We start from the raw sequence: 25,657 nt of genomic DNA, 5'->3' as shown, positions 1-25,657 counted from the left end.
TTTAACATTCAAAAGTATGTGTGAAATGTTTATGGAAAGAGTATTACTAAAGTGAATTTGGCTGTTGGTTGCCTGCCTTTAAAACAGCGTGACAGTGCTGCTGTCACTCACCGACAGACAGACATGCTATCTTTGTCTTGCTGTTTTCAGTTACTCATCTTTATATTTTGCTTAGGAATGTATGTTTACATGTTTACGTGTATATATACAAGTACCACATTCAGCTAAACTGATTCATGTAGCTAAGTCATTTATTGAAGATAGACAGTAGGACAAAATGCCCCAACCCATGCCTTTTAACCCCCATAATGAAACAAAGTTCCTATTTTTTTTTTAAAGATTTATTTATTTATTTCATGTTTGTGAGTACACTGTAGCTGTCTTCAGACACAGAAGAGGGCATCTGATCCCATTACAGATGGTTGTGAGCCACCATATGGTTGCTGGGAATTGAACTCAGGACCTCTGGAAGAGCAGTCGGTGCTCTTAACTGCTAAGCCATCTCTTCAGCCCCCAAAGTTCCTATTTTTATTTCTATATTTTGGTGCACATGTGCACAATGTTTTTTGTGGCTATGATGAACCAGAGGAGTGGAGGTGTCTTTCATACCAACTCCCAAAATAATGGTAATCAATTCACAGCACTATTGATTACAAATGAGATTTACTGTTGTTTCCTGCACTTGGCCAGCTCTTAGTAATGGTGAGTTCGGTGCTTTTGACTGACTAGAGGATGATTGGCCTATCTCTAGCTGAAAAGCATCTTTCTTCTTTTCACTTTAAGGATTCACTTTAAGAGATCTGGAGACCCTTCCCTTTGGGATTGCTCTTCCCATTAGAGATGCCATCTACCACTGTCGGGAGCAGCCTGATTCAGATTGGTCAGAAGCTGTCTGTCTCTTGATTGGACGTCAGGACCTTTCCAAGCAGGCTTGCGAAGGAAATTTACCCAGAGGCAAATCTGTGAGTGTCGACGTGGGAAGTTCAGTTTTAGTCCCAGATAAAATCAGAGTGGAAGCAGTCTTCATTTTCTTTTGCACCTTTATCTGTTTTGGTAACTGTGCATATCAGTTTGCCTTTTATGTTATAAAGCCATATGGAGTTTATAATTGAACATGAGAATTGTGAACTTAGTGACTGCCCCATGTTGCCTGGACCTTTCTTTGCCCAGAATCAGGATAGATACAGAGTCAGCAAGCCACCTGCCATGCCTGTTCTCCTACTTGTACCTGTAGAGGCAAGCAGTTACTGCATAGGAAACCCCAGAGCCCGTGTACCCTCAGTGTGGCTAGCTATGATAATACCTGTTTTCTTGTTGATTACTTTTTGAAGGGTTCAATTTTTTTGAATTCAACCCTTTAAATAGGTATAAATAAATATGTATTACCCCAGAATAATAGTAAAATTAAAGCCTGAGTAAGAATACTTTCTCCTTTATGGTTAAGTCTATTTCAGAATGAGTTCTAAGAAGCCCAGAAACAAGGATAATTTTTTATTTTTTATAATTACTATTGTTATTATTATTATTAGTAGTAGTGGTATTCATTTTTTTCTTTTTTGAGACATTTTTTTCTCTTATGTAGACCAGTCTGGCTGTTATAGGACTCAGAGAGATCTATGACATCCCTGCATAAACAGTAGGAGTCAGGCTTGTCTCATAGCCTTTGAATCATCACATTATTACAGCATAGTATGACCATGGGTGTGTTACAGTAGGTCTCCTAGCTTGACAGTTACCTGCCATGAACTTGGGCCAGATTCAGTTTCCACCAGCATCTGATCTCAGATTTGTATCTAAATAGCAACTCTTATTGACTTGGTATTTATCCTATTTTAAATACAAAATGGTTTTATTTTTTTGACCAAGAAAATCCAGATGTGGTAGTACATGCTAGTATTCAGAACTTGGAAGACTGGGCCAGGAGAATTACCATGAGTTCAAGGATAGCCTGAATTACATAGTAAGACCCTGCCATAACACACACATACACACATAAACACACATACAAACACGCATGCATGCACGCACATGAAAAAAAAATCTTTAGTATTTAGATCTCTTTTGCTCCTGAGGACCATTCAGCAAATAAACACTATAAATATTAATATGTAAATCATTTAAATGTCAATCTAAGCAAGTTTATCTAAAATTAGTTACTTCAATTATTTGTTGCTAAATTTCAAAATGATTCTGCTATTTGTATTTATGTCCTGTAGGTTAGGATATAGAGTCACCTATTGCCTAACACTGGCATACATTCTGAGAAATGTGTCCTTAGGTAGTTCTTTTTTTAAAGATTTGTTTATTTATTTTATATGTATGAGTACACTAGCTGTACAGATAGCTGTGAGCCATAATGTGGCTGCTGGGAATTCAACTCAGGACAGCCCCACTCGTTCTGGCCCCTCTGGCTCTGGCCCCTCTCGCTCTGGTGTAATACACTGTAGCTGTCTTCAGATGCATCAGAAGAGGGCATCAGATCTCATGACGGGTGGTTGTGAGTCACCATGTAGTTGCTAGGATTCGAACTCAGGACCTTCAGAAGAGCAGTCAGTGTTCTTACCCGCTGAGCCATCTCACCAGCCCTAGGTAATTCTGATGTCTGAGCATGATAGTATTTGTAGCTGGGTCACTGTGCATGCATCCTATCTTAGGGAAGCACCATCATGTAAGTGGGCTCTTGGTGGAAGTGCTCAGTGGTGCATGTTATAGTTTCTTTTAGATTAGTTATCCCATGGGAACAAAAGTAAGTTTTTATCTAGACATATACCATTTTTTTTCCAGACTAACACTGTTGCCTCTACGATGGACAGAAAACTAGCATTTGTAGAAACTAGACACTTACATAGACTCAGGTGATAATGAGACCAGGAGCGTGTGGCCAGCCTGGGCAACATGGTGCTGTCCTAGTGCAGAAGTGCTCAGCTTGTATGACAGCGTTGTGTGACTTCAGGAAACTTACTTGTTCTGCTTACCTCTAGTGTAGAGTTCTGTTCCATTAGCCTGTTTGCCCTTCTCAGGCTAGGCCCACAACGACCTTTTAATTCAGTACTCTAAAATCCATTACGCAGGTGCTCTCATCAGATGTGTCTTCAGGGACTGAGGCAGAGGAGGAAGATGATGGCATGAATGACTTGAACCATGAGGTTATGTCATTAATATGGAGTGAAGATTTACGGGTGCAGGATGTGCGAAGGCTGCTTCAAAGTGCACAGCCTGTCCGTGTCAATGTGGTGCAGTACCCAGAACTCAGTGACCATGAGTTCATTGAAGAAAAAGAAAACAGGTAAAATAGTTCATCTCCTGTCCAATCTGTTACACTTGAGACTAGATTGCTTTCCTTTAATTTTTTAACTTTTCTTTTTTAAACATTTTGTGTGTGTGTGTGTGTGTGTGTGTGTGTGTGTGTGTGTGTGTACACTGCAGTGTGTATGTGGAGATCAGAAAACAACTTTTGGGAGTTAGTTCTTTCTTTCCTGTAGGATTCAGGATAATCCAACTCAGACTTACTGGCAAGTGCCTTTTCTCACTTAGCTGTCTTGCCAGCTTGGTGGTTAGTTTTAAATGTTATCTTTAAAATAAAGTCTAGAATTACTTGGGAGAGAATTTAATTTGAGAACTTACTTAGATCAAGTTGATCTGTAGGAATTGTCTTACATAAGCCAAAATGAAGTAACTTACTTTGAAGTTAAAAGTCTACCTTTCATATTAACCTTATATCCAATGCCAGTAAACCATTTATAGCTTAAAAATAATTTTTGGCTTTTGAGGATATAGTTGTACCTTCCTCTTGAAATATAAGAGTTACTTCAGAAAAGGCAAATCTAAGAGTAACAGAATGTGTAAATGAAGTATACACTGGGCTTATTCTTCTGGGTCTGAGTCTAGGAGTAGACTTTGAGGCTCTTCTTTGTTAATTTTTAGTGTGCTTTAAACTCACACCACTTGTGTTAGTGTTTGTGGTTGTGAAAAAAATACCTGATAAACCACTTAGGAACAAAAGTTGACTTTTGAACACAGTTCTAGAAGGTATGAGGCAGGTGCTGGGAGTGGCTCTGTCTATAGGGACAGGAGCGTGAGGTGACTGGTTCTCCTCTACTCTGAAACCATTCTGTCCTCCCCTGGCTTCAGACTTATAAGTTGCTTAGCTGGCCTTGATTTCTCTCTAGCTCAGGCAGGGCTTACATTGAGCTTCTGATTTGAGGAGCTGGAATTACAGGTGTGTGAACTAGCCCAGCTTCTTTTCTTGTACTGTTTGAAGGGCAGTCGCCACTCTCTCACTGTTTCCTCACCACGTGGACTCAGGTTATCGCATGAAATTGAGGGTAGAGCACATAGTTAGGAATGGGGCTTTTGTAGTAAGACTGTAGTAATTGCTGGATGAACTTGGGTAAATTGCTTAACATGTTATTTTATGAGTTGCTTCAACTGTAATAGACATGAGTGTAACAGTTATACCTCATTAGCTATTGGTATCAAGTCAGTTCTTTTATAGAACACTTATATACTTGTAGTGCATAGTAAACTCACTGTAGTCAGCTATTATTAACAGCGCATTGATTCTTTTTCTTTGTAATCTTTTAGTACAGTGGTTCTCAACCTTCCTAATGCCTTAACCCCTTAATACAGTTCCTCATGTTGTAGTGACCCCCTATCATAAAATTATTTTCATTGCTACTTCATAACTGTAATTTTGCTACTGTTATGAATTATAATTTAAATATCTGATATGTAGATGGCCCTTAGGTGACTCCTGCATAAAGGTCATTTGATACTCTTCCCAAGGGGTCACTACTCACAGGTTGAGAAACACTTATTTTATTATATCTGAAATCAGAATGTATCCTTTGGTTAGTAAATCTAAGTCTCATTGGAGATCTGTTTTCTTGGTACTTAATGGGATCATGAAGTGGCCTTATTATTATTAGTGGCCTTATGCATCCAGGGGCTACAGCATTGATGCTATTGATTTAATTTAATGACTCTCAAGTGTAATTGGATTATATGTAAAGCTTTCACCAGAATATTCTATAGGATCCAGCTTCTTGGGTTTAAATTTCATGAATCCCCAGTGATTGTACTGCTGTAGTTCCAAGGAATGTTAGAACATTAGAGTGTTAGAGTCCTCTCTAATGAGCTGAACAGTAAGTGCATTTATGTAACTAAGGAGAAATCAGCTTACTGAATATTTTGTTAGCCCTTTGTTAGCCTCTGAAGGTCCTTTCTGTAGTATCAAATAAAACTTTTAAAACCATTTCTTGGTTATGAATTGCAACTTCCAAATTTTTTGTTAGTTTTTACCCAAGGACCTATGTAAAGTAGATTCAATGCAGGAACAAAAGTGGGGTGTTACGTCTTTCAGTGTGACCAGCAGAAGCCATTTTAACTTTGAGCATGTTTAGTGAGTGGATCTGGTGACTGTTTACTTCCTTTCTTTGTGTACAAAACAGAGGTAAGTAGCATTTTTGAGGCTGTGTTGATAGAAGGAACGAGGGGAGGATCTCAGCATACTAATGCAGCTCAACTGAAAGTTACGACCAAGAACAACCCAGATAATACACTTTCTTTGAACAGGTTAGCATCAGAGTAGAATTTGGGTTTCATGTTTTTTTTACTACCCCAGGAGAATTGGGTTTCATTCACAGTAAATAAGCAAAGGAGCTCTGTGCTTCAGCATCCTGTTGGGAGTCGAGTTGTGAGAGGACTTGCGGTCCTCCCATCTCTGGGTGGTTTGTTTTCCATCTTAGCTCCTCTCAGAATAATTTCCTCCTGTAGATCCCAGCTGTGAACAGTTAACAGTTTGTGTGTTGGTTCGTATTTTCATTATAGACTGCTCCAGTTGTGTCAGCGAACTATGGCCCTTCCAGTAGGACGAGGAATGTTCACATTGTTCTCATATCATCCTGTTCCAACAGAGCCATTGCCTATACCTAAATTGAATCTGACGGGTATGTTAAATTCTGTGCTCATTAACAAAAGACTAAGTTCATAGTTAAAAACCAAAGAAATGTTTCTCTGCCCTCATTGATTTTTTTAAGCATTAATAACTCACTCTGGTGGCTTTTGAAACTCAAATAGCAAATTGTATTACTTTTCTCGTAGCTGTGACAAAATAGTCCTGTCAAGCAGCTTAGGGAGTAGCTCCTGGTTTAAGAGGATGCAGTCCATCACTGCAGGAAAGCATGAGGCTAGGAACAACTTGTGGCTGGAGTGGCCTCAAATCAACAGTCAGGACACAGACAGGATGGCTGGAAACCTCAAGACCCAGCTCTCAGTGGCTCGGTTCTTCCAGTAGTCCCCTATTTCCCAAATACCACAGTCTTCTAGAACAGCGCTACCAACTGGGCGACAAGGGAGTTAGAATATAGCCTATTACTAATTTTGCATTTTAATGTGATTATTTTAAGATATAAAAAGTTCAAAGAGTTATTGTTAAAAAAGATGGAACTATTTAGGACTGGATGTGGTGCACACACCTTCCATCCCAGCACTTGGAAAGCAGAGGCAGGTGGATCTCTTGAGTTCCAGACCAGCTGGGGCAACATAGTGAGATTCTGTTTTGTTGTGCTTTTTTAAAGTCTAATCTGTACAATATTAGTTCTCTTGAGACACTCATTGCTTCTCTGTGTATGCAGCTATAAATAAAACACTGTTCATCTATGTAGAATTTGTTTTGATGACATTTTAGACATCTTTAAAATAGTGTTTTCAAAGTTCTGAAGATTTTGGTAGCTTTCTTTGTTTATTTATTTTAAATGTCTGTCTCGTTGACATTTTAGCACAATGGTCATCATATCAGTCTCATAAATGTCTGTTGATGAGTTGAGCTAACATAAGCCATTAAGAATATAAAGATGATTTCACCATGTCTGTGTACACAATATGTATAAAAACTCAAAGGAATTAGAAAAAAAATCAAACTGAACTCATAACATCATAAACATTTAATTTCTATCACTTGTGGATCTTCACATTAGAGAATGTTCCTTGCTAGTTCCCTGGGTAACTTCTCTGTAAACAGACACTTTCTGTTTTGACATAGTGTCTTACTATATAGCTCAGGCTAGCCTCAAAATTTCCATCCTCCTGTGAGGCCTCTTGAATGCCAGGATTATAGGCATGTGCTACCATATTCAATTAAATTTGGCATTTTTTTTTTTCTTTTTTTTTTTTGGTTTTTCGAGACAGGGTTTCTCTGTATAGCCCTGGCTGTCCTGGAGCTCACTCTGTAGACCAGGCTGGCCTCGAACTCAGAAATCCACCTGCCTCTGCCTCCCAAGTGCTGGGATTAAAGGCGTGTGCCACCACGCCCGGCTAAATTTGGCATTTTAAAGAAATTGTTTAGTTGTTGTGTATGTGTGTGCATATGGAGGTGAGAGAACAGAGCTGCAGTTACAGGTAGTTGTCACCTAATATGGATGCATGGGAACCAAGCAGGAAGTGGCCTGAACAGTACAGCCATCCATCTCTCCAGGTATAAGTTTGGCATTTTTAACAACACCATATTTAGATACTTACAGATATCCGTGAAGAAGATAGACATACAAGTCAGAGAAGGGGCAGATTTCTGAAGGTCCCTGCCTATTAAAATTCACAAAGCTTTAATATTCAGACAGCAGAGGAGTGAGTGAGTGAAATGAGCATCAGTGTCCTCAGTCCTCCGTTGGAATTTGTTACTCATGTAGTTCACCTGTGACACTGGCCTTCACGTCATTTCCCCCTATCTCCCTGGAGCTACAAACACTGTAGAGCAGCGAGAACTCTGACCAGACCGTCTGAAGCCAAAGCTATCAGTTATTTTATTGTGTGTTAGCAAAATGGACTCTGAAACATTTTAAACAATATAGTTTCCTTTGTTTATTTGTTGTTTTGGGGAACAGCATCTCAGTATGTAACCCTAAACTCTGACTGGCCTGGAACTCTATGTAGACCAGATTGGGCTCCAATTCACAGAGATGCACTAACCTTTGCCTCTGGGTTTTTAGGATTTACAGGCTTGTGCTGCCATGGCCAGGAAGTGTGTGTGGGGGGGTGTTTAAAATATTTATTTTGTGTGTATTTATGTACCTGAGTGTATGCATGTGTACTATGTGTGGAAAGGAATTTAAAGAGTTCAGAAGAGGCATTGAACCCCCAGGGAACAGAGTTACACAGACTTGTAAGCTACCATATGGGTGCTGGGAAGTAAATCTCAGTCCTCTGCAAGAGAAGCAAGTGCTCTTAACTGTTGAGCCATCTCTCTAGCTCTTAATAGGGGGTTTGAATGTAACTTTATTTAAAGATTTGAGTTTTAATTATGTAAATTCTCTTAATTCCCTTCTCCTTTGCCTAGGGCGAGCCCCTCCACGAAACACAACTGTAGATCTTAATAGTGGAAACATCGATGTGCCTCCCAACATGGCAAGTTGGGCCAGCTTTCATAATGGTGTGGCTGCTGGCCTGAAGATAGCCCCAGCTTCCCAGATAGACTCAGCTTGGATTGTTTACAACAAGCCAAAGCATGCTGAGTTAGCCAATGAGTATGCTGGTTTTCTCATGGCCCTGGGTCTGAATGGGCACCTTACCAAACTGGCTACTCTCAATATCCATGACTATTTGACCAAGGTGAGAACATGGCATCCTCATCCTGGCGTTATGCCACATAGATCTACTGCACTACCTCCTGACTGTCCTGCTTGCCCAGCCTTATTCCTGCACCTCCAACAGTGTTCATCTCATAGCAGGAAACAGTCTAAAGTGTTGATCAGTTTGTCTCCTACTCAGAACCATTTAGTCATCTCCCATTGTCTCTGTCTGCTTCTGAGGCCTGTGTGGTCCTGCTCCCTTCTGCAGCCTTTGTACTATCTTTGAGTGTCCCACTTTCTTCTATTTTACTGGCTAAGGTTCTTTAGAGATTCTAATAATTTCCAGCTCCTCTGTGGCTTTGTATGTCTTAATTTGGCATGTTTTCCCTTATTAGAACACTGTGACCCGAGACCAAATGTATTTATTTGCCACTGTACTCTCAGTGCCTGCCATGTAGAGGTGCTGATCGAAAGAGGCAGGCACTGTTCTTAAACCATTTGTGGGACTGGGGAGATCGCTCACTTAGTAAAGTAATTGTCCTGCAAACATAAAGAGTTTAGTTCCCAGCACTTACATGAAAACACCAGCTGTGGGCTAGCACTCCCGTGATCCTGGTGCTGGGGAGGTGAAGAAAAGAGGACCTCAGGGGCTTGCTGGTAGCCCGCCTACCTGATTGTGAGTTCCAGGTCCCATGCCTCAAAAACTAAGTTGGAGAGCTTTCTATGGACAACATGAAGAGTTAATGTTTGCTTCGGAAAACATGCTTGTGTGTGTGTTTTAGTATTGTCTGAGTTTTATTTTTGTGTGCCTTTGTAGGGCCATGAAATGACAAGCATTGGATTGCTACTTGGTGTTTCTGCTGCAAAACTTGGTACCATGGACATGTCAATTACCCGGCTTCTTAGCATTCACGTTCCTGCTCTCTTACCCCCGACATCCACAGAGCTTGACGTGCCTCACAATGTCCAAGTGGCGGCTGTGGTTGGCATTGGCCTTGTTTATCAGGGCACAGCTCACAGACACACTGCGGAAGTCCTGTTGGCTGAAATAGGTATGCAGTTAATAGTGCTTAATTTTTACAGGTGTACATTTTCCACTCAAACATACACCTTCAAAAAAATGGTAAAATTATGAAAACTAAAGAAAACAAAGAGTAGCTTTTATGAGCACATAATGATCAGCTAGCTAGTTAAAGGAAAAACGAAAGCCAAGCTCACAGGTAATGGAGCTAGGGCTTCTGCTGCTGCGTAGGTGGTAAGCCTGGATGGACAAACCCACAGCTTACCTCTGGTGGAAACGACTGAGCATTGATCTCATACCAGTTGCCTACACTTAAAATTTCATTGTTTTGGTTCCTAATACCACCTTGGTTTCTTCTGTTGGACAAAAATGCTTGAAAAAAAAGGCAATTATGTCCTATAACCTGAGCACCTCATACTTTTCACTTACATTTTAATCACTGGTAAATGTAAAGGCTTTACAGCTTAACATAGAAGCTCTATAAACAGTGTTATACTTGTATTGTTTAGGGAATAGTGTTGGAAGTCTATGGGTGTTCAGTGAAGGTAGAGTTGTAAAAGTATTTTTGGTGTGTGGTTGATTGGTTTCATGGGTGCAGAATTTATAGATATGAGGCCACTCTGACAAAGTTTAACTTACATATTAAATTAACAAATTAATAACAGTAATTGTTAGAGAGGGATGATTATAATGGTCTAGGCATTTTTATTTCTAGAATTTGGCATTTAATGTGTGCAGAACATGACTACCAAGTAGGGAAACCATGGAAAGTAAAAACTTCTTTCGCTTGATTATTCTTTTGCTTGATTGCATCACGTAGCTCTTGCTGCTCTGCTTCTACAAAATGAACCACCATTGAGTTGGCCTGCTGGCTGTATTTTTAGGCTGCACATCTTTGGTTTACTTGCTCTGGTTCTGTTTCACCTGTTGTTCTAGGACCCAGGCTAGAGGTCCGTATTTTGGCTTATTATGTGTATGTAGGGGAACTCAAATGTTTCAGCCCTTTGCTATTATATCAGCTAAAGCTCAGGCCACATCTAGCAGGTCCACCATAAAGCTGTAAGGCAGTGGATGCGCATAGAATACCGAAGACTGGGGCTGAGACTCTGATCTGCTGTAGTGGGAAGAGAAGTTATTTACAAAACCGAAACATTCCTTGTAGTGACAGTTTTGTAATTTTGGTTTCTTAAAAACAAAACAAAACAAAAAAACCCAAAGAAATATAAGAATGTTTTCATCTTAATCCCAGGCATGGGACATCGAGCTGCTTCAGATGTCCACAGTGGCTGACTATGGTTTGCCTTGTGCTCAGCAGGAGTGTGATTTTGTCAGCTGCAGATATATCGTTTCTGCAATTGTGTGACATTTGGAATCTTGACGTCTTTTCAGAGGGTATGAAGATGCCAGGGATCGAGAGATGTGCTGTTAGGGCTGTTAGTTGCTTATTGGGTGTTGGTGGTGGGTTATTAGTTGCTGATAGTTGTGGTTTGTCAAGTAGTTATGTGCAATGAAGAAAAAAGGAGAAGAAATGAGATCAAACTTGCCCCCAAGGAACTTGATGCCCCTAATCAGCAGGAAGTAGTTAACCCCCTTTTCAACCTCTGACTTTATTCTGGCATCTCTTTCCTTTCCTCTCTTTTTTCTCTCTTATCTAGTGTTTGGGGGTTAAAAGGGTAGAAGAAAAGGGGTGGAGAAGGGTTGAAGAAAGAAGAACCCCCAATGTAGAGAAAAGACTAGCTACAATTCCTATACCAAAACACAAAGCAGTATACATTATAGGTCTGAAAAAGTCCTCAAAAGTCCTGAGCACTGCTCTTTAGAGTTTACTCATTTAGAGGGTAAGCAAAACCTGCCGTACCAGTGCTGTCTAGTGCTGCAGCCCATCCACAGCCACGGTGCACCTCTCATTCTGCACACGAGATTTCATCTTTGATTCATATGTGTTTCTTGATAAAGTTATCACCAGGATGCATATGATATTTATATTCTGCTTTTGAAAATGCTTCATTGTCATAAGTATCTTTTAAAATTAATATTGTATATATTACAAAGTTTTCTAAAATGCCCAATTGTCTTATTTTAGAACTTTTATTCTTTTTTGCTTTAAAAAATCCTTTTTTAAATTTTATATAGACATATGTATATATGTTTGTATGTATGTATGTATGTATGTATGTATGTATGTATGTATGTGTTTTGCCTGCATGTATGTCTGTGCACCATATGCAGTGCCCATGGAGGCCAGGAGAGGGTGTTGGATCTTTTGGAACTGTAGTTAAGACAGTTGTTAGCTGCTGCCACATGGGTACTGAGAATCAAACCCGTGTCCTCTGAAGAGCAGCAAGTGCTCTTAATCACTGTCACCTCTCCACTTCCACCCTCCCTCTTTTTTTTAAACAGTAGAATGTCAGCCTTCCCCCACCTTTCTCCTTCCCCCACCTCCCTGTGCTGGGATTAGAGCATGTGCTGTCATGTCAAGCTGTTGACATGTCATGCTCTCGGGCTGTTTCTGTCTCTCTGCTACTATATGCATATGTATTATACTAATTGCGGTCACATAACCTTTTCTTTTGAATGTCAGCTTTTTTACTCTGGAGAACAAAATTCTAGAAGTATGAACTTCTTTCTGGAAGGAGAGGTCTTTATAACACATTTTGTTTTCCTAAAGCAGTGGTTCTCAATCTACCTAATGCTGTGATCCTTTAATACAGCTCTTCATGTTGTGACCCACAACTATAAAATTATATTTTTTTGCTATTTCATAACTATAATTTCACATACTCTTATGAATCGTAATTAAATATCTGATATACAGGATATCTGATATGCCACCCTAAAGGGTTTGCGACCCACTGGTTGAGAATCGTTAGTAGAATGGAATGCTTTTAAAAGTATGAGTTTTACTATAGACACACATGATTGTAACTGTACTTTTGACCATTTTTATTGGGTTCTTTTACCTACAATTCTTCTCTACCCTCATCCTCCTCCCACCTCACCCCCCCAAAAAAAAAACACTAGGTAGGAGAGAAAGAAGGTTACAGGGGAAAGGTGGTATCACTCTTGTTAAACTACTTCCTGCTGATTAGAGGCATTGAGTTCTTTCGGGCAAGTCCAGTCTTTATCTCCAGGATATCCAGTTTCTCATCTCTTTGCTCATGACTACTTGACAAACAACAACAGCAGGAGGGGCAGGAGACTCGTTTGTATCTCTTGGGGCTCTGGCATTTTTTATACCCTCTAACTGAACTATTTTCAGCTTGGCAGAATCACACCCCTGCCAGAGCATGAGATAAATCATAGTTAGCTGCTATGGACAATCTGAGGTGGCCCCATATCCCACACCTGGGATTAAAACAAAAACAGACATATAATATATCTGTGTTTTTAAAGAAAGCAAAATTCTCACTATGATACTATATAGAATCAAATGAAAATCTGGAAACACTTTTTAATTTAAAAGCAGAAAGTAAATGCACATTTTATTATTCACTTGGGACATTTTAAATCACATCTAATGAATGCATTTGAAAATAATAAAAATGAAATTTAAATTGTACATTTTATTTTTAGTAAAAACAGTTTTTTAAAAGTAATTGTCTTGTTTTTTAAGTGTTGGGGCTGGCTCTAGTGTGGAGGTCAGAGGATGGTTTGCTGGGTTGTCCCCCTGACCCCATGTGTATGCTGGATTGGGGTTGCCCTTCCCCCATGTGTGTACTGGTATAGCACTTAGGTTGTCAGGCTTGGCAGCACTGGGTTCTGGCCAGCCCTAAAGTAATTGTCTCTTTAAAAACCACAATTCTTACTTCTTGGCAAATTTTTTTTTGTGGGAAAACTCAGGTTGTCCCAGTATTTGAAAGGCATTGCTGATAAGACACTTTAATAGGTAAGTTTAAGAGCCTTTTGGGAGCTTTAGGTAAACTGGGAAGTTGGATAGCTTTTGAATAGTGTCTTTGAACAGCTCAAGCAACTGGAAAATGAACTCCCTAAAACTTGCACAAGTTGGGGTTTGTAGTAAGCTAGTTTGACTTGTGTTTCTCTGTCCTCCACAGGGCGGCCCCCTGGTCCAGAAATGGAATATTGCACTGACAGAGAGTCCTACTCCTTAGCTGCTGGTCTGGCCCTGGGCATGGTTTGCTTGGGGGTGAGTAGTCTGTCTTCTCCTGCTTTTACACAGGACATCTCTGAATTGAAAGGAACAGCCTTGATACTCAGCTCTGAATGCTATCCTGTGATCTAACCAAGTGCTCAACCGTTCTTCTTTCTGGATTCTTTTGTCGTTGTCTCTAGTTTGCAATGGAAAAAAACTATAGTGAAGTGAGATTTTAAGATTTATTTTTTCTGACTTAGATTTAAGTGTTCACAGTTAAGCTATGATATCTATTTTTATTTTATATGAATGAATTTTTGCTTGCATGTGTGTCTTTTCACCATGTATGTGCAGTACTTGCAGAGGTCAGAAAATGGTATTGGATCCCCTGGAACTAGGGTTATAGATAGCCATCATATAGGTACTGGGTATTGAACCCATGTCCTCTAAAAAAACAACTTATGCTCTTTACTACTGAGCTATCTCTGTAGTCTTGAAATTTCTTGAAAAAGTTCAAGACATTAAGATGAAGACATTAAGATTAAGATGAAGAATGATAAGCCACTCTGGAAGAAACGGAACTCGGTGGATAAGAATGTCTACTATGTAAGCATGAGAACTTGAGTTTGGATTTCAGTACACACTGCGAATGATAGAGTAAGATTCCCAGCATCCTACTGTGTCTCCTGTGCACATACATACACACAAGCAGCTGTACATGTGTAGCAAATGCGCATACACAGCACTCAGACACATATATTTATTCACATACATATGTTGATCACTTTCTTCTCTTTTTCTCTATACATAGATGAATAGAAATATAGTGAAAATATATATGATTAGAAGCCTTAAGAATCTGTTGTAATTGTAGAAATAGCCTTAATCATCTTTTGCTACTCTGTGATCACTGCATTCCAGAGTGTTGCTGTAGCAGATCTTGCTTTGTGAAAGAATGCAATGTCTGGTTGACTCATCTTTAACTCCATCCAAGAGTGTGTTTAAAACCACCAAAAACATCTCATGTAATTACTGTCTTTTACTTAGAATATGATTTCTTTGAAAAGCCACCAAGGCAGTACTCTAGTCAAGCTAAATGATATTCAAAATGTTGTAGTGGAACATGTTGCTTCTTATGTGCATTCTGAAAATCTGTCATTGTTGGCTATGTGTTTTCTCTTCACATCTGACATATGAGCTAAAGAGACAGGTGGTACTATGTAAAAAGCATCACACTGTGGATCAAGACTGGAATTTTGGTCCCAACTTGTGTTGAATCTAATCTTTAACTACATTAGTGTCTATCTGTTGGCTAAGGAGCCCCATGGCTGTTGAGTAGAACTGCAGTGTTTGACATACAACCTTACCATTTAGTAGCTAACACAGCCTTGTGCTGTGTTAAATGCATCTCCCTTTCCACATTATAAATGAGATTCTTGCTAGTAGCTACTCAGTAGCGTCCTAGTTTTGTTCTGTTGTGATAAAACACTCTGACCAGAAACACCTTAGGGAGGACAGGGTTTACCGCTGCTTACACATCCATGCTGGGCAGGAGCTCAAGTCAGGAACTGGAAACAGAAACCGTGGAGGAGTAGTGATTGTTGGCTCAGTGGCTGGCTGGCCCACAGGCTCATGCTGAGCTAGTGTTGTTTTATAAGCCAGGACTACTTGCCTAGGGAATGCCACCACCCACAGTGGGCTGGAGTCTCCTACATCAATTCCTAGTCAAGGTAATAGTCCCCCACAGACATATCCACAGGCCACTCTCATCTGGACTATCCCTCAGTTGAGGCTTTTCTTTCAGGTGACCTTAAGCTGTATCAAGTTAACAAGTAAAACTAACAAGGACAAATAGGGTTGCTGAATTGAGTGAATTCATTTTAAATACAACAGAATTGAGCATGGTATTAAGTATTCAATAAGTTATTGTGGCTGCTTAAGGAGATCGCTGGTGCAGTAATGAAAGTACTCGGGTGTTCACAGTTCAGGTTTTGAATATGTACTTGATCTTTCTTTTACTCTAAGTGTATGTATGTCTTTTGATTTTTTTTCATGTATTTTATGAAACAAAAGTATATAGATATAAAGATACATTATAATTTTTATGAGAATTAATAGCTTGGCATTAATTAATGTGTATGTTTATTATAATTGGAAGAAACATCAAAATTAAAATAGGCTCTTCTGAAGTGTGTACCTTTGTTTATCATGAATGTGTATTCCTGGTTTACTGCTGTTCATCTCGTGTTATTTGATTTTTCCAGCACGGCAGCAATTTGATTGGTATGTCTGATCTCAATGTGCCCGAGCAGCTGTATCAGTACATGGTTGGAGGTCATAGGCGTTTTCAAACTGGAATGCACAGGGAGAAACATAAGTCTCCAAGTTATCAGATCAAAGTAAGTCAAGTCAGTGGAAAAGATCAGAGGAACAGGCTGAGAGGTTAGCTGCACAGTAGGCGTTCCTGCCTACAGTTGTAAGTGTGCTGGAGCTCTTACACGAGTAACTTCTCTCACCAGGAAGGAGATACCATAAACGTGGACGTGACTTGTCCAGGTGCTACTCTGGCTTTGGCTATGATCTACTTAAAAACCAATAACAGGTATTAGCACCCCCAACTGTCCTGCACGGTGCATGGCATCCTTTTTGCCCTCAGCAGTACAGTCTTCTCATGTGTATCTCCCATGTACTAGAGCAGCCTGTCCTCTCAGGTAATGGAGCTGAGTAGACTTTATGTAGCACTGTTTTCTTTGGTAATGGTTGCATCAGGAATCTTGTCTTAGTGTCTTCAGGGTATTGGTCCCAGAACCTGTACAGACACCAGAACCCACAAATGTTCAAGTCTGAGATATGCATGTAATTTATGCACTTCATCTTGCTACTTTAAATCATCTACAGATTAATTATAATATGAAATATACTTGTATTTACCATATAAATGGTTGTTAATATTATATTGTGTAGAGAATCATGATTCAAAAATCAAAAAACCATCTGTGTTTAATTTAGATGTAAGTTCCCTCCCACCCCGGTATTTTCAAGTGGATATGGAAGAAAAGGTTATAGAGGGCAAGCCCAAAGAACTGCCTACTTCCTTTCAGTAATTTAGCATATCCTTGTGAGTACTGTTTAGCCAGAAATACTTAGCATTATTTTGTACTTGGTTACCATTTATAAAAATGGTTTCTGTTTTGTTTAGAAGCTTTTCTAATGATTAAACCTTCTATATTCCCAATCTGTCCTCAGTTATGTCCTCAGCTCACCTTAACTCTTAATTTGAAAAATATTCTGAGATTCGTGAAACTCTACAGTGTTCTTAATTGTTCCAGTTGGGAAAATTCTATGCAGAATTAACAAAGTGGCAAAAGATATTATTAATCTATTTGGATAAATGTATGTTAACTGATATTGAAGATATTTCAATGAACAAGACAAAAGTAAACATACCTTCATGGAACTTATTTATATAGTAAGACATAAAAGCATAGATGTTACATCAGCATTTGTGAAGCATTATGAAAAAACTAGACCTTTGCTGGAGGAGAGGGATGATTTGGTGTCTTGATCTTTGAATACCTGGCCTCTTCCTGGAGCAGTAACTTTCACTGGTACCCTCTGCCAACAGATCCATTGCCGATTGGCTGCGAGCTCCTGATACCATGTATTTGCTAGACTTTGTGAAACCAGAATTCCTCTTGCTTAGGGTATGGTGCTTTGTCATTTTTGTTTTTCTTGACATGGGGGGCGGGGCACCTCATGTGATTCTCAAGCTTAGCTGAAAATCTAAATGCCTTTCCATGAAAAGGTTTACTTTAGCCTGTCATGTTTTTCTGATTGGCAATGTTCTTTTGAAGTTTCTCAAAAAGAACTTAGAAGGGCTAGGGAAGGTGACCACCATGATAGATAGTAATTAGAATGATGTTTCTTATAGTATTACTAAAAACCCACTAAAGGCAGCATGTGCCCAGGATCTTGTGTTACTTTTAGTATCCTTGAGGATGCAGTAGTACTGGTACGTTGTAATGACTGTGACCATTTAGTCCTGTCTAAAACTGTTCTATATTCCTTTTATGTTTGAACGTTTAGATACATGTATGCTGAGCTATGGCTCTTTCCTTTGTGATTTTACTTTCATAGTGCAAGAAAGCCTTCTCCAAACCTTCAATACTTTGATCATGATGAGCTAAATTTTTCTTTAAGATCTAAGTCTTTATTTTTATATATTTAGTTGACAGTCTGTGTTTTCAAGTAGTTGTTAGTTGGGAACTAATTCTTAGTTTACTTACTGTTAAAATTGTTGGGAAATATATGAACTTTGCCTAATTAATTTTGTCTGTAATTCATTTTTAAGACACTTGCTCGGTGCCTGATTTTGTGGGATGATATTTTACCAAATTCCAAGTGGGTTGACAGCAATGTTCCTCAGGTAGGTACAGAAAAATAAATACTGTAACATTAATAACATAAATTGTGATTTCTTGCAAGATTTCCCGAAGTGCTATAGAATGTTTTTTCTTGTGGAAGTTGTTTACCCTTAGGTATCTTCATTTTCAAGATTTGTTTTTCCATCATTTTTAAGCATGCATATGTTTAAATGTGGATGCTGGTGCTTGAGGAAGCATCAGATCCCCTGGAGTTGGAGTTACATGCAATTGTGAGCTGTCTATAATAGGTGCTCTAGATTGAACTCAAGTCCTGGAAGAGCAGTGCTTCTAACTGCTGAGCAATCTTCCTGCTCTCCTTTAGGGGGTCTTTTGAAGACAGAGGAACTTTCATTTTATGAGTGTATACTAAAGGCCAAACAGATGACACAGCAGCTAAAGTTCTTGCCTTGGAAGCAAGAAAACCACAGCTAAAACGTCCAGGTCTTCTCCCAGGCTAGTACTGCTTTGTAGGAGTGGTCACGAACTGAGGTGGCCTGGTCCTGCAAGTACTCACATTGTTCATGTGAACTGTTACATCCCAGACTATTGGAAGCCCAAGGCCTCTCTGAGCCTCTCCTGGCATCTGATAGACTTGAAAACCCAAGGCCTCTCTGAGCCTCTCCTGGCATCTGATAGACTGATGTGATGGAATGGGTAGTGCTAGAAGTCTCTTCACTAAGTTTACTGTGTTTGCTCTACTTGTGTGGGTGTGATGTTAGCATCCTCAGGTCCCATATAAATTATGGTGGGAGGAGGTAAAGATGGGATCCCTGCACAAGCTGGCTGACAAGACTAGATATATTGTTTGATTAAGAGATCCTATTTCAATGAATAAGGCAGAAGAAGGACCAAGGGAGATTCCTGACCTCAGTCTCAGACCTCTGTGCCTATAGGATTCAAAGTAGGCTGGAGACACCCCAAGACCAAGTTCTTGGAACAAAATGAAATTTATTTGTCCCAGAGGGACAAAGGGCAGGGAATAAGAGACAGAGAGGAGATAAGAGATGAGAAGGGAGAGGAGTAAAGGGTATTTGTCCCAGAGGGACAAAGGACTGTCTCTGAATTGAAAGGATACAGACAGGAGATAAATGTGGCCTGTAGGCAAAGGGTAGTTTATAAAGTTAAAAGGGAAAACACTATGTTAGGATGAGTTGGTTAATTTTTACTGATGAGTTTATTTTAGTGAAGTCACCTGCAGTATATGTCTTTTGTGTGAACCTTATGCTCTGTATGGTGTATGAAATCACTGAGAGTATTAATATCCATTTTTAGGTTTATTCTGTCATGTGAATGTGCCGGTTTCTTTTCTGTTGTCTTTTGCTTCAGCTTCTGCCTGTCATTGGTCAGGCCCTGTGAAGATTTGCAACAACTAGAACATGTTTGCTGAAGTTTAGTGCATTGTGCTACCTAGACAAAGTCATTCAGATTGTGAGGGTGGGAGGAAGCTCTTAAGACCTGACTGGCCTAATTCTTGGAATCTTCCTGTTTCTACCTCCTGAGTGTTGGGCTCACAACATGCACCACACTTTTCTTATTTTTTTGTATACCTCTAGCCTGCTTCAAGTGATTCTGGTTTGATCTCTCCTGTTTTTATTTTTTTATAACTTAAGGAGACCAATGACAAAGGACCAGATTCTAGAGAGCTTTTTTCCCCAGCTATTTATAACTCATATTCTTAGTGATGCTTTTTTTCAGTTGATGATGTGTGGTGTTGTGACCATGACTGTATAGGGATAACTATAGCTAACACAAAAGACTTCTGTATACAGCATGCTAATTTTAAGAGCTGTTGGTGGGTTAACTTCTTGTGTTTATTTATAGATGAGTCACAGAGCTGTCAGGCAACTTGTGTGCGGCCTTAAAGTTGGGCTTTGGACCCTGGCCTTTAAGCTTCAGGGTACAAGTTCTAGTAAAGATCCAAAGGAGGCCCAGCAAGATGGCTCAGTGAGTTGGTAAAGACTCTTGCTGCCAAGCTTGGTGACCTGAGTTTAATCCCAGGGTTGCCTATATGTTAGAGAGAAATGTAGTTATAAGAAGTTCTCTGAACATGCACCTACCTCACCCCACCCCCCCACACCAAACAAATAAATAAATAAGCAAATAAATAAATTTTCAAAAAAGATTCAGTGGAAGTGTCTACTGTCAGAACTGAAATAACCTGTTCCCATATGATGCTTTAGGTAAGTTGTAGTACATATGTTATAGTCAGTTTATCTGTGCATACATAAATCACTCACTTTGGGGTTTATTTTCTATAAATATAGCATGACAGCTAGTTCATGACATCTTTGTAACTAGAACAGAGGTATTCAGGCGTTGCTGCTTTTCTGTCTTGACAGATTATAAGAGAAAATAGTATCTCTCTGAGTGAAATTGAATTGCCTTGTTCAGAGGACTTGAATTTGGAAACCTTGTCGTAAGTAATGTAATATATTAGTTAACTATGTTAGCACCTGTCAGATCAGTTTACTTACATAGGAGAACCAGTGCTTGATTTGAGTATTTCTGAATCCCTCATGTGAGACACATGAGATCCTCTCTCCAAAAAAGAAAGAAAGAAAGAAGAGAAAGCTTTAATTATACTTCTCCTTTTCCATTCTTTCCTTGGTGGGAGCACTTTTAAAGGTGTCCTTCTGTGTAGTATATGAAGAATATCCTGTAAAAGGCTGGCTCCATCAGTGAGGGTTACATAGTCTTCTGCAGAAACCCACAGAGAGCTGCCGATTGGATACAGACCTTCTTCACCATTTTCAGAAGGCTGTAAATTTGTTTGTAAAAGATGAATATTTATTATTTTTATTCCAAGACAATGGATGATAGTGGATTTTAAAGGACAATAACAACATTATGTTTGTTGCAATTTGTTTTCAGGCAAGCACACGTCTACATAATCGCAGGGGCTTGCCTGTCTCTGGGTTTTCGATTTGCTGGCTCAGAAAACTTATCGGCATTTAACTGTCTGGTGAGGACTGTCTTGGCTTTTGCTGCTGTGCTGTGAGTTGTCCTTCTGTCTTATAACCCAAGCCTTAAGATGCCACTGTTAACTTTCAATTTTTCTTCTCCTTTTCCAGCATAAATTTGCAAAAGACTTTATGAATTATTTATCTGCACCCAATGCTTCTGTAGTAAGTCTTATTTTTTTTTCTTTCCCCTATTTGGAAATAAAGTAAACAAAGAACATTTATAGATAAACCAGAAACTCGGAGGTTATCAAATGCCTTTGCTATTTAAATTTAAAGCAAGGTTTAAAAGCACTGCTCTCTCTAGGTTTTGGTTTTAAGGTAGTCAGTAGGTGAGACTGTGGGTACCCTTGAGACTATGATTAGTCTGGAAGGATATGTGTATTCCTGATAATTGGGACAAGAGGATAAATGAAGTATATAATATTTGTGGGTTGTCATTTTCATATTCTGTCATGTTACTGAGCGCAAAATGTCCTTTAAAACAAACATTTAGTGAGTATAAGTCATTCTCCAGACATTACTCTTCTGATCACAAGGAGACCGCAGGGTTTTATATCCTGGTTAACGGCACAAACCTATGCAGTAGTTATATAATGTGAAAAATATTTGTAATATCAAAATGCCCAAGTATTTAAGTTATAGCATATCCATATGCTCTTATACATTGGATATAGCAAGACCATGCTGTATAAGGCCTTGTGTGTTTAAAAATTGCTTATCAGTTATTAAAAGGGTTAACATGTATAGTAGTGTCTGTTTTTCATCTATATATATTCATCTGATTTCATAGATGAATATATATATGTACAGGAAGAATTTCTGAGAGTGATGTCTATAGAAATAATATCAATTTTCAGTGGGTGGTGCATTGTATTCATTATAATGCTCCATAGTATTCTTTTTTTTTTTTTTTTTTTTTTTTTTTTTTTTTTTTTTAGATTTAATTTTAAAATTACAAACATTTGTAATCATCCAATGTCAGATATTTTTGGTAATGAAGAAAAGTAACACTAGGTAATGTTTTTGTGTCACCAGACAGGGCCCTATAATCTTGAAACCTGCCTAAGTGTGGTCCTGCTGTCTCTTGCCATGGTGATGGCTGGTTCTGGGAACCTGAAGGTGCTGCAGCTCTGTCGTTTCCTGCACATGAAGACGGGTGGAGAGATGAACTATGGCTTTCACTTGGCCCACCACATGGCCCTGGGCCTTCTCTTTTTGGGAGGAGGAAGGTAATGAGTGTTTTGTTTTGTTTGTCCTTTAATGAAAGAATTTATGAGGGAGAGCTATGTAAGAGATCTATTTTTTCACTTTTAAAACTATGTTTTTCTGTTGGCTTTTTTCATACAAATGTTGGAATTTGTCGTTTTCTATAGTAAATAACTGGATAGAGCATGAATTAGAACTGTGTTGACCACACCAGTGGCAGAGGGTTGGCGCTCCTTGCCATGTTGTCTTCAACTGTTAAACTTACTTATGTGGTGTCCTGGGAGGTAGAGATTATGAGCAAGATGTGTATTTTCTTAATATAGTTTGTGACAGTTGCTTTTATTAATTTAGAATTATGAATGCTTAAAGGCTAGGGCTATAGCTCAGTCATAAAGCATTTGCCTATCAAGGGCCCAACCTGTGAATTCTTGGCACAGCAATACAAATTAAAAGGACCAGTGAGGATGGGTAGAGGAATGTTAGCTATAAGAATTTTTTTAGTATTTTATGACTTTTGAAATTATTTTCTTTCAAAAAAGTACCTGCATTTAATGAATGCTCACAGTCACATCTCTGTCATTCCACATGGTGTGACTCCTTGCTTCTCTTTAAGATTGAATCACTTTTCTTTAGTTGAGTTTCTGCCTTTATTTTTAATAAATTATTATTTTTTCAATAAGTTATTTTTAATTATATGTTTGTATATCTATCTGTCTTTGTGAGGGTTTATGCACGTGAGGACTGGTTCCTGTTTAGATCCCCTGGAGCTTGGGTTACAGCCCACTGTGAGCCATCCAACAAATTGGCTGAGAGCTAAACCTAGTTCCTTTGGAAGAGCAACTCAAACTCTTAAGCAATCTCTTCATCTCTCCAGTTCCTGGCACTGTATTTTAGTGATTGTTTCATTTTTAAATTGTCATATGTTTTCTATAATATTGATATTTATAACATCCTGAACTGTTGGGTTTAATCCCCAAGTTTCTAATGTTAATATATTAATATTCATCTTTGAATTCTGATTTATCAAAGTGATAAAATACTCATCATCCTTACTCTGTGCTATTTTAGGGTAAGGCTTGTTTATTAATTCCTGGATTGTTTTAACATTTATAGGATGGCTTTTGCTTTGAATAGTAGTCAATCTGTAAGTGATATAAGGACCGACTGTAAAGAGATGGGTTCCCCACCAAGGATACGCTTTGTTTATCCTGGCATCTTACCAGTATACTTTGTTATAGAATCCCACTCTTCTGACCCAAGCATGCCTTGAAGATATGGCCAGGGAAACTAATAGTGTCTGTCCCATTGAATTTGCTCTGCAGGTACTCTTTGAGCACATCCAACCAGTCCATCGCTGCCCTTCTCTGTGCCCTTTACCCACATTTTCCAGCCCATAGCACTGATAACCGGTGAGTCTCATGCATTACTTAGCCGATTTCCTGAAGTCTGCTTTACTTTCATGGACTATTGCTTTGTTTTTGAACTTAGCTCCCTAGCTAAATCTTTTAAATGCCTCTTTCAAAGTATTAGACTAGAAGAAAATTCTGTATGTTTGATGCCTGATCATTCTCATATCTGTCAAGCTATTCAAAATCCAGATGTAAACCAAATAGAGTTATCTATAGGTATAAATTAACCATATAAACTTTAGGGAAGTACAAAAAAATACCTTTTTTCTGTAACAGGTATCTAATTTCAAGAAAAAAACTTAATCTGAATTAGTGACAATGTGAGTTCTTTCTTTTACACAATTGCTGAGAGGTTTTGTGTAGATGATATCAAAGAGGGACAAAAATAGAGACCTATAAAAAATAAAACAGACAACTTAGAAGTGGCAGGAAGCAGTAGTCTGAAGTTATATAACGTGAGCATTGGAGAGCACAGAGAATGACTAACATCTCCTTTTCTAGGGAAGTATCCAGAATAAGGGACTTCTTTTATGTATTGGGAAAGGGAAAAAATAGTTCCTGATAAATGACATTGTGGGCAGCCAGCACTGTACTTAATCTGTTGTTTGTCTGAAAGTCAGCAGCATTCTTTGTCTGGTAGTAAAATGTCAGGAACCCTTAAAGCACTTACCATGTATGACTTTGCTCTCTAGAGTCAAGTATAACCAATGACAGGAAAAGTCTGCTCTGTAAAAGTAGTCTGATCTGAAATCCAAACTCTGTTATGTGGAGCATAAGAACATTGTCAACTTACTACAACTCTGACATGTGGCCTCCATCCTGTCATTTAGAATGTTTCTGTGAGTTGTCATAGTCAGTTACCAGGTCATTGCAGGGGAATGCTGGATATGTGATTAGTTGAATTCTCTCTTTCCTTCTTTCCTTCCTTCCTTCCTTCCTTTCTTCCTTCCTTCCTTCCTCCCTCCCTCCCTCCCTTCCTCCCTTCCTTCTTTCCTTCCTCCCTTCCTTCTTTCCTTCCTTCCTTCCTTCTTTCCTCCCTTCCCAAGGTTTTAATGTCTATTTAGAGTTTGCATGGAACTAGTATGTGACCCAGGCTGCCTTTGAACCTGTGATCTACTTCACCCTCCCAAGTGTTGAGATTATAGGCATGTGCCGCTATATGCAATTTGGTGATAATTACATAGAGTCTTTATGTAGGTTTGAGAGTACAGAGTAGTGCCTGCTTAGCATGTCTAAGGCCCAGTAGTCAGTACCCAAGTCTGCCCTTCCTCCATTTTAAAATGTAACTAATAGTACGGATTCCCTCCCCCTTCAGTTTTATTTTTAATACACTGACAGTGGTGAATAGATTTGAGTGAGAAGAAGAAGGCTGGTTTTTTATCACTAGTTTTTCCAAGTTGTGCGTTTGTGCATGCATGTGCGTTGTGTGTATGGCCTGTATGTGCATGTGGAGGCCAGAGATTGGCATTGGTATTATTTGTACTTTTTGAGGTAGAGTTCCTACTGACTCTAGAGCTTAAATGGCTGGCCACCAAAGCCCCCAGAATCCCAGGACCCACTTGTCTTCATTCTCCTGGCACTGGAGAAGTTACAGGTCTGTGACTCTGTACCAACTTTTTTTTTTTTTAAAGATTTATTTTATTTATTTTATGTGTATGAGTACACTGTAGCTGTACAAATGGCCGTGAGCCATCATGTGTGTGGCTGCTGGGAATTGAACTCAGGACCTCTGCTGGCCCCGCTTGCTCTGGCCCCGTCACTCCTGCCCTGCTCACTCCGCCGTAATTCACTGTAGCTGTCTTCAGACTCACCAGAAGAGGGCGTCAGATCTCATTACAGATGGTTGTAAGCTACCAAGTGGTTGCTGGGATCTGAACTCAGGACCTTTGGATGAGCCATCTTGCCAGCCCCTGCACCAACTTTTATATTGATTCTGGGGATCCAAACCCAAGTCTTTATACTTAAACCATGTGTATTTTA

General features: G+C 39.2%; 1 protein-coding gene across 1 annotated transcript in view; it reads left to right on the top strand.

The window, feature by feature from the left end:
* Window positions 1-25,657, top strand: part of Anapc1 (anaphase promoting complex subunit 1) — a 78,629-nt gene that overhangs the window by 37,102 nt on the left and 15,870 nt on the right. Inside the window, exons 25-39 of the mRNA XM_031371850.1 lie at window positions 784-962; window positions 3,072-3,286; window positions 5,830-5,948; window positions 8,333-8,604; window positions 9,382-9,616; window positions 13,638-13,729; window positions 15,940-16,074; window positions 16,195-16,277; window positions 17,301-17,379; window positions 18,027-18,101; window positions 20,439-20,515; window positions 20,971-21,061; window positions 21,171-21,224; window positions 22,098-22,291; window positions 23,591-23,677. Of these exons, the coding sequence (XP_031227710.1) occupies window positions 784-962; window positions 3,072-3,286; window positions 5,830-5,948; window positions 8,333-8,604; window positions 9,382-9,616; window positions 13,638-13,729; window positions 15,940-16,074; window positions 16,195-16,277; window positions 17,301-17,379; window positions 18,027-18,101; window positions 20,439-20,515; window positions 20,971-21,061; window positions 21,171-21,224; window positions 22,098-22,291; window positions 23,591-23,677 (1,987 nt within the window). The remainder of the gene's footprint in view (window positions 1-783; window positions 963-3,071; window positions 3,287-5,829; window positions 5,949-8,332; window positions 8,605-9,381; window positions 9,617-13,637; window positions 13,730-15,939; window positions 16,075-16,194; window positions 16,278-17,300; window positions 17,380-18,026; window positions 18,102-20,438; window positions 20,516-20,970; window positions 21,062-21,170; window positions 21,225-22,097; window positions 22,292-23,590; window positions 23,678-25,657) is intronic.

This window comes from Mastomys coucha, unplaced genomic scaffold, assembly GCF_008632895.1.
Source record: "Mastomys coucha isolate ucsf_1 unplaced genomic scaffold, UCSF_Mcou_1 pScaffold15, whole genome shotgun sequence".
NCBI lineage: Eukaryota > Metazoa > Chordata > Mammalia > Rodentia > Muridae > Mastomys > Mastomys coucha.
This window is presented reverse-complemented; position numbering and strand designations above follow the sequence as displayed.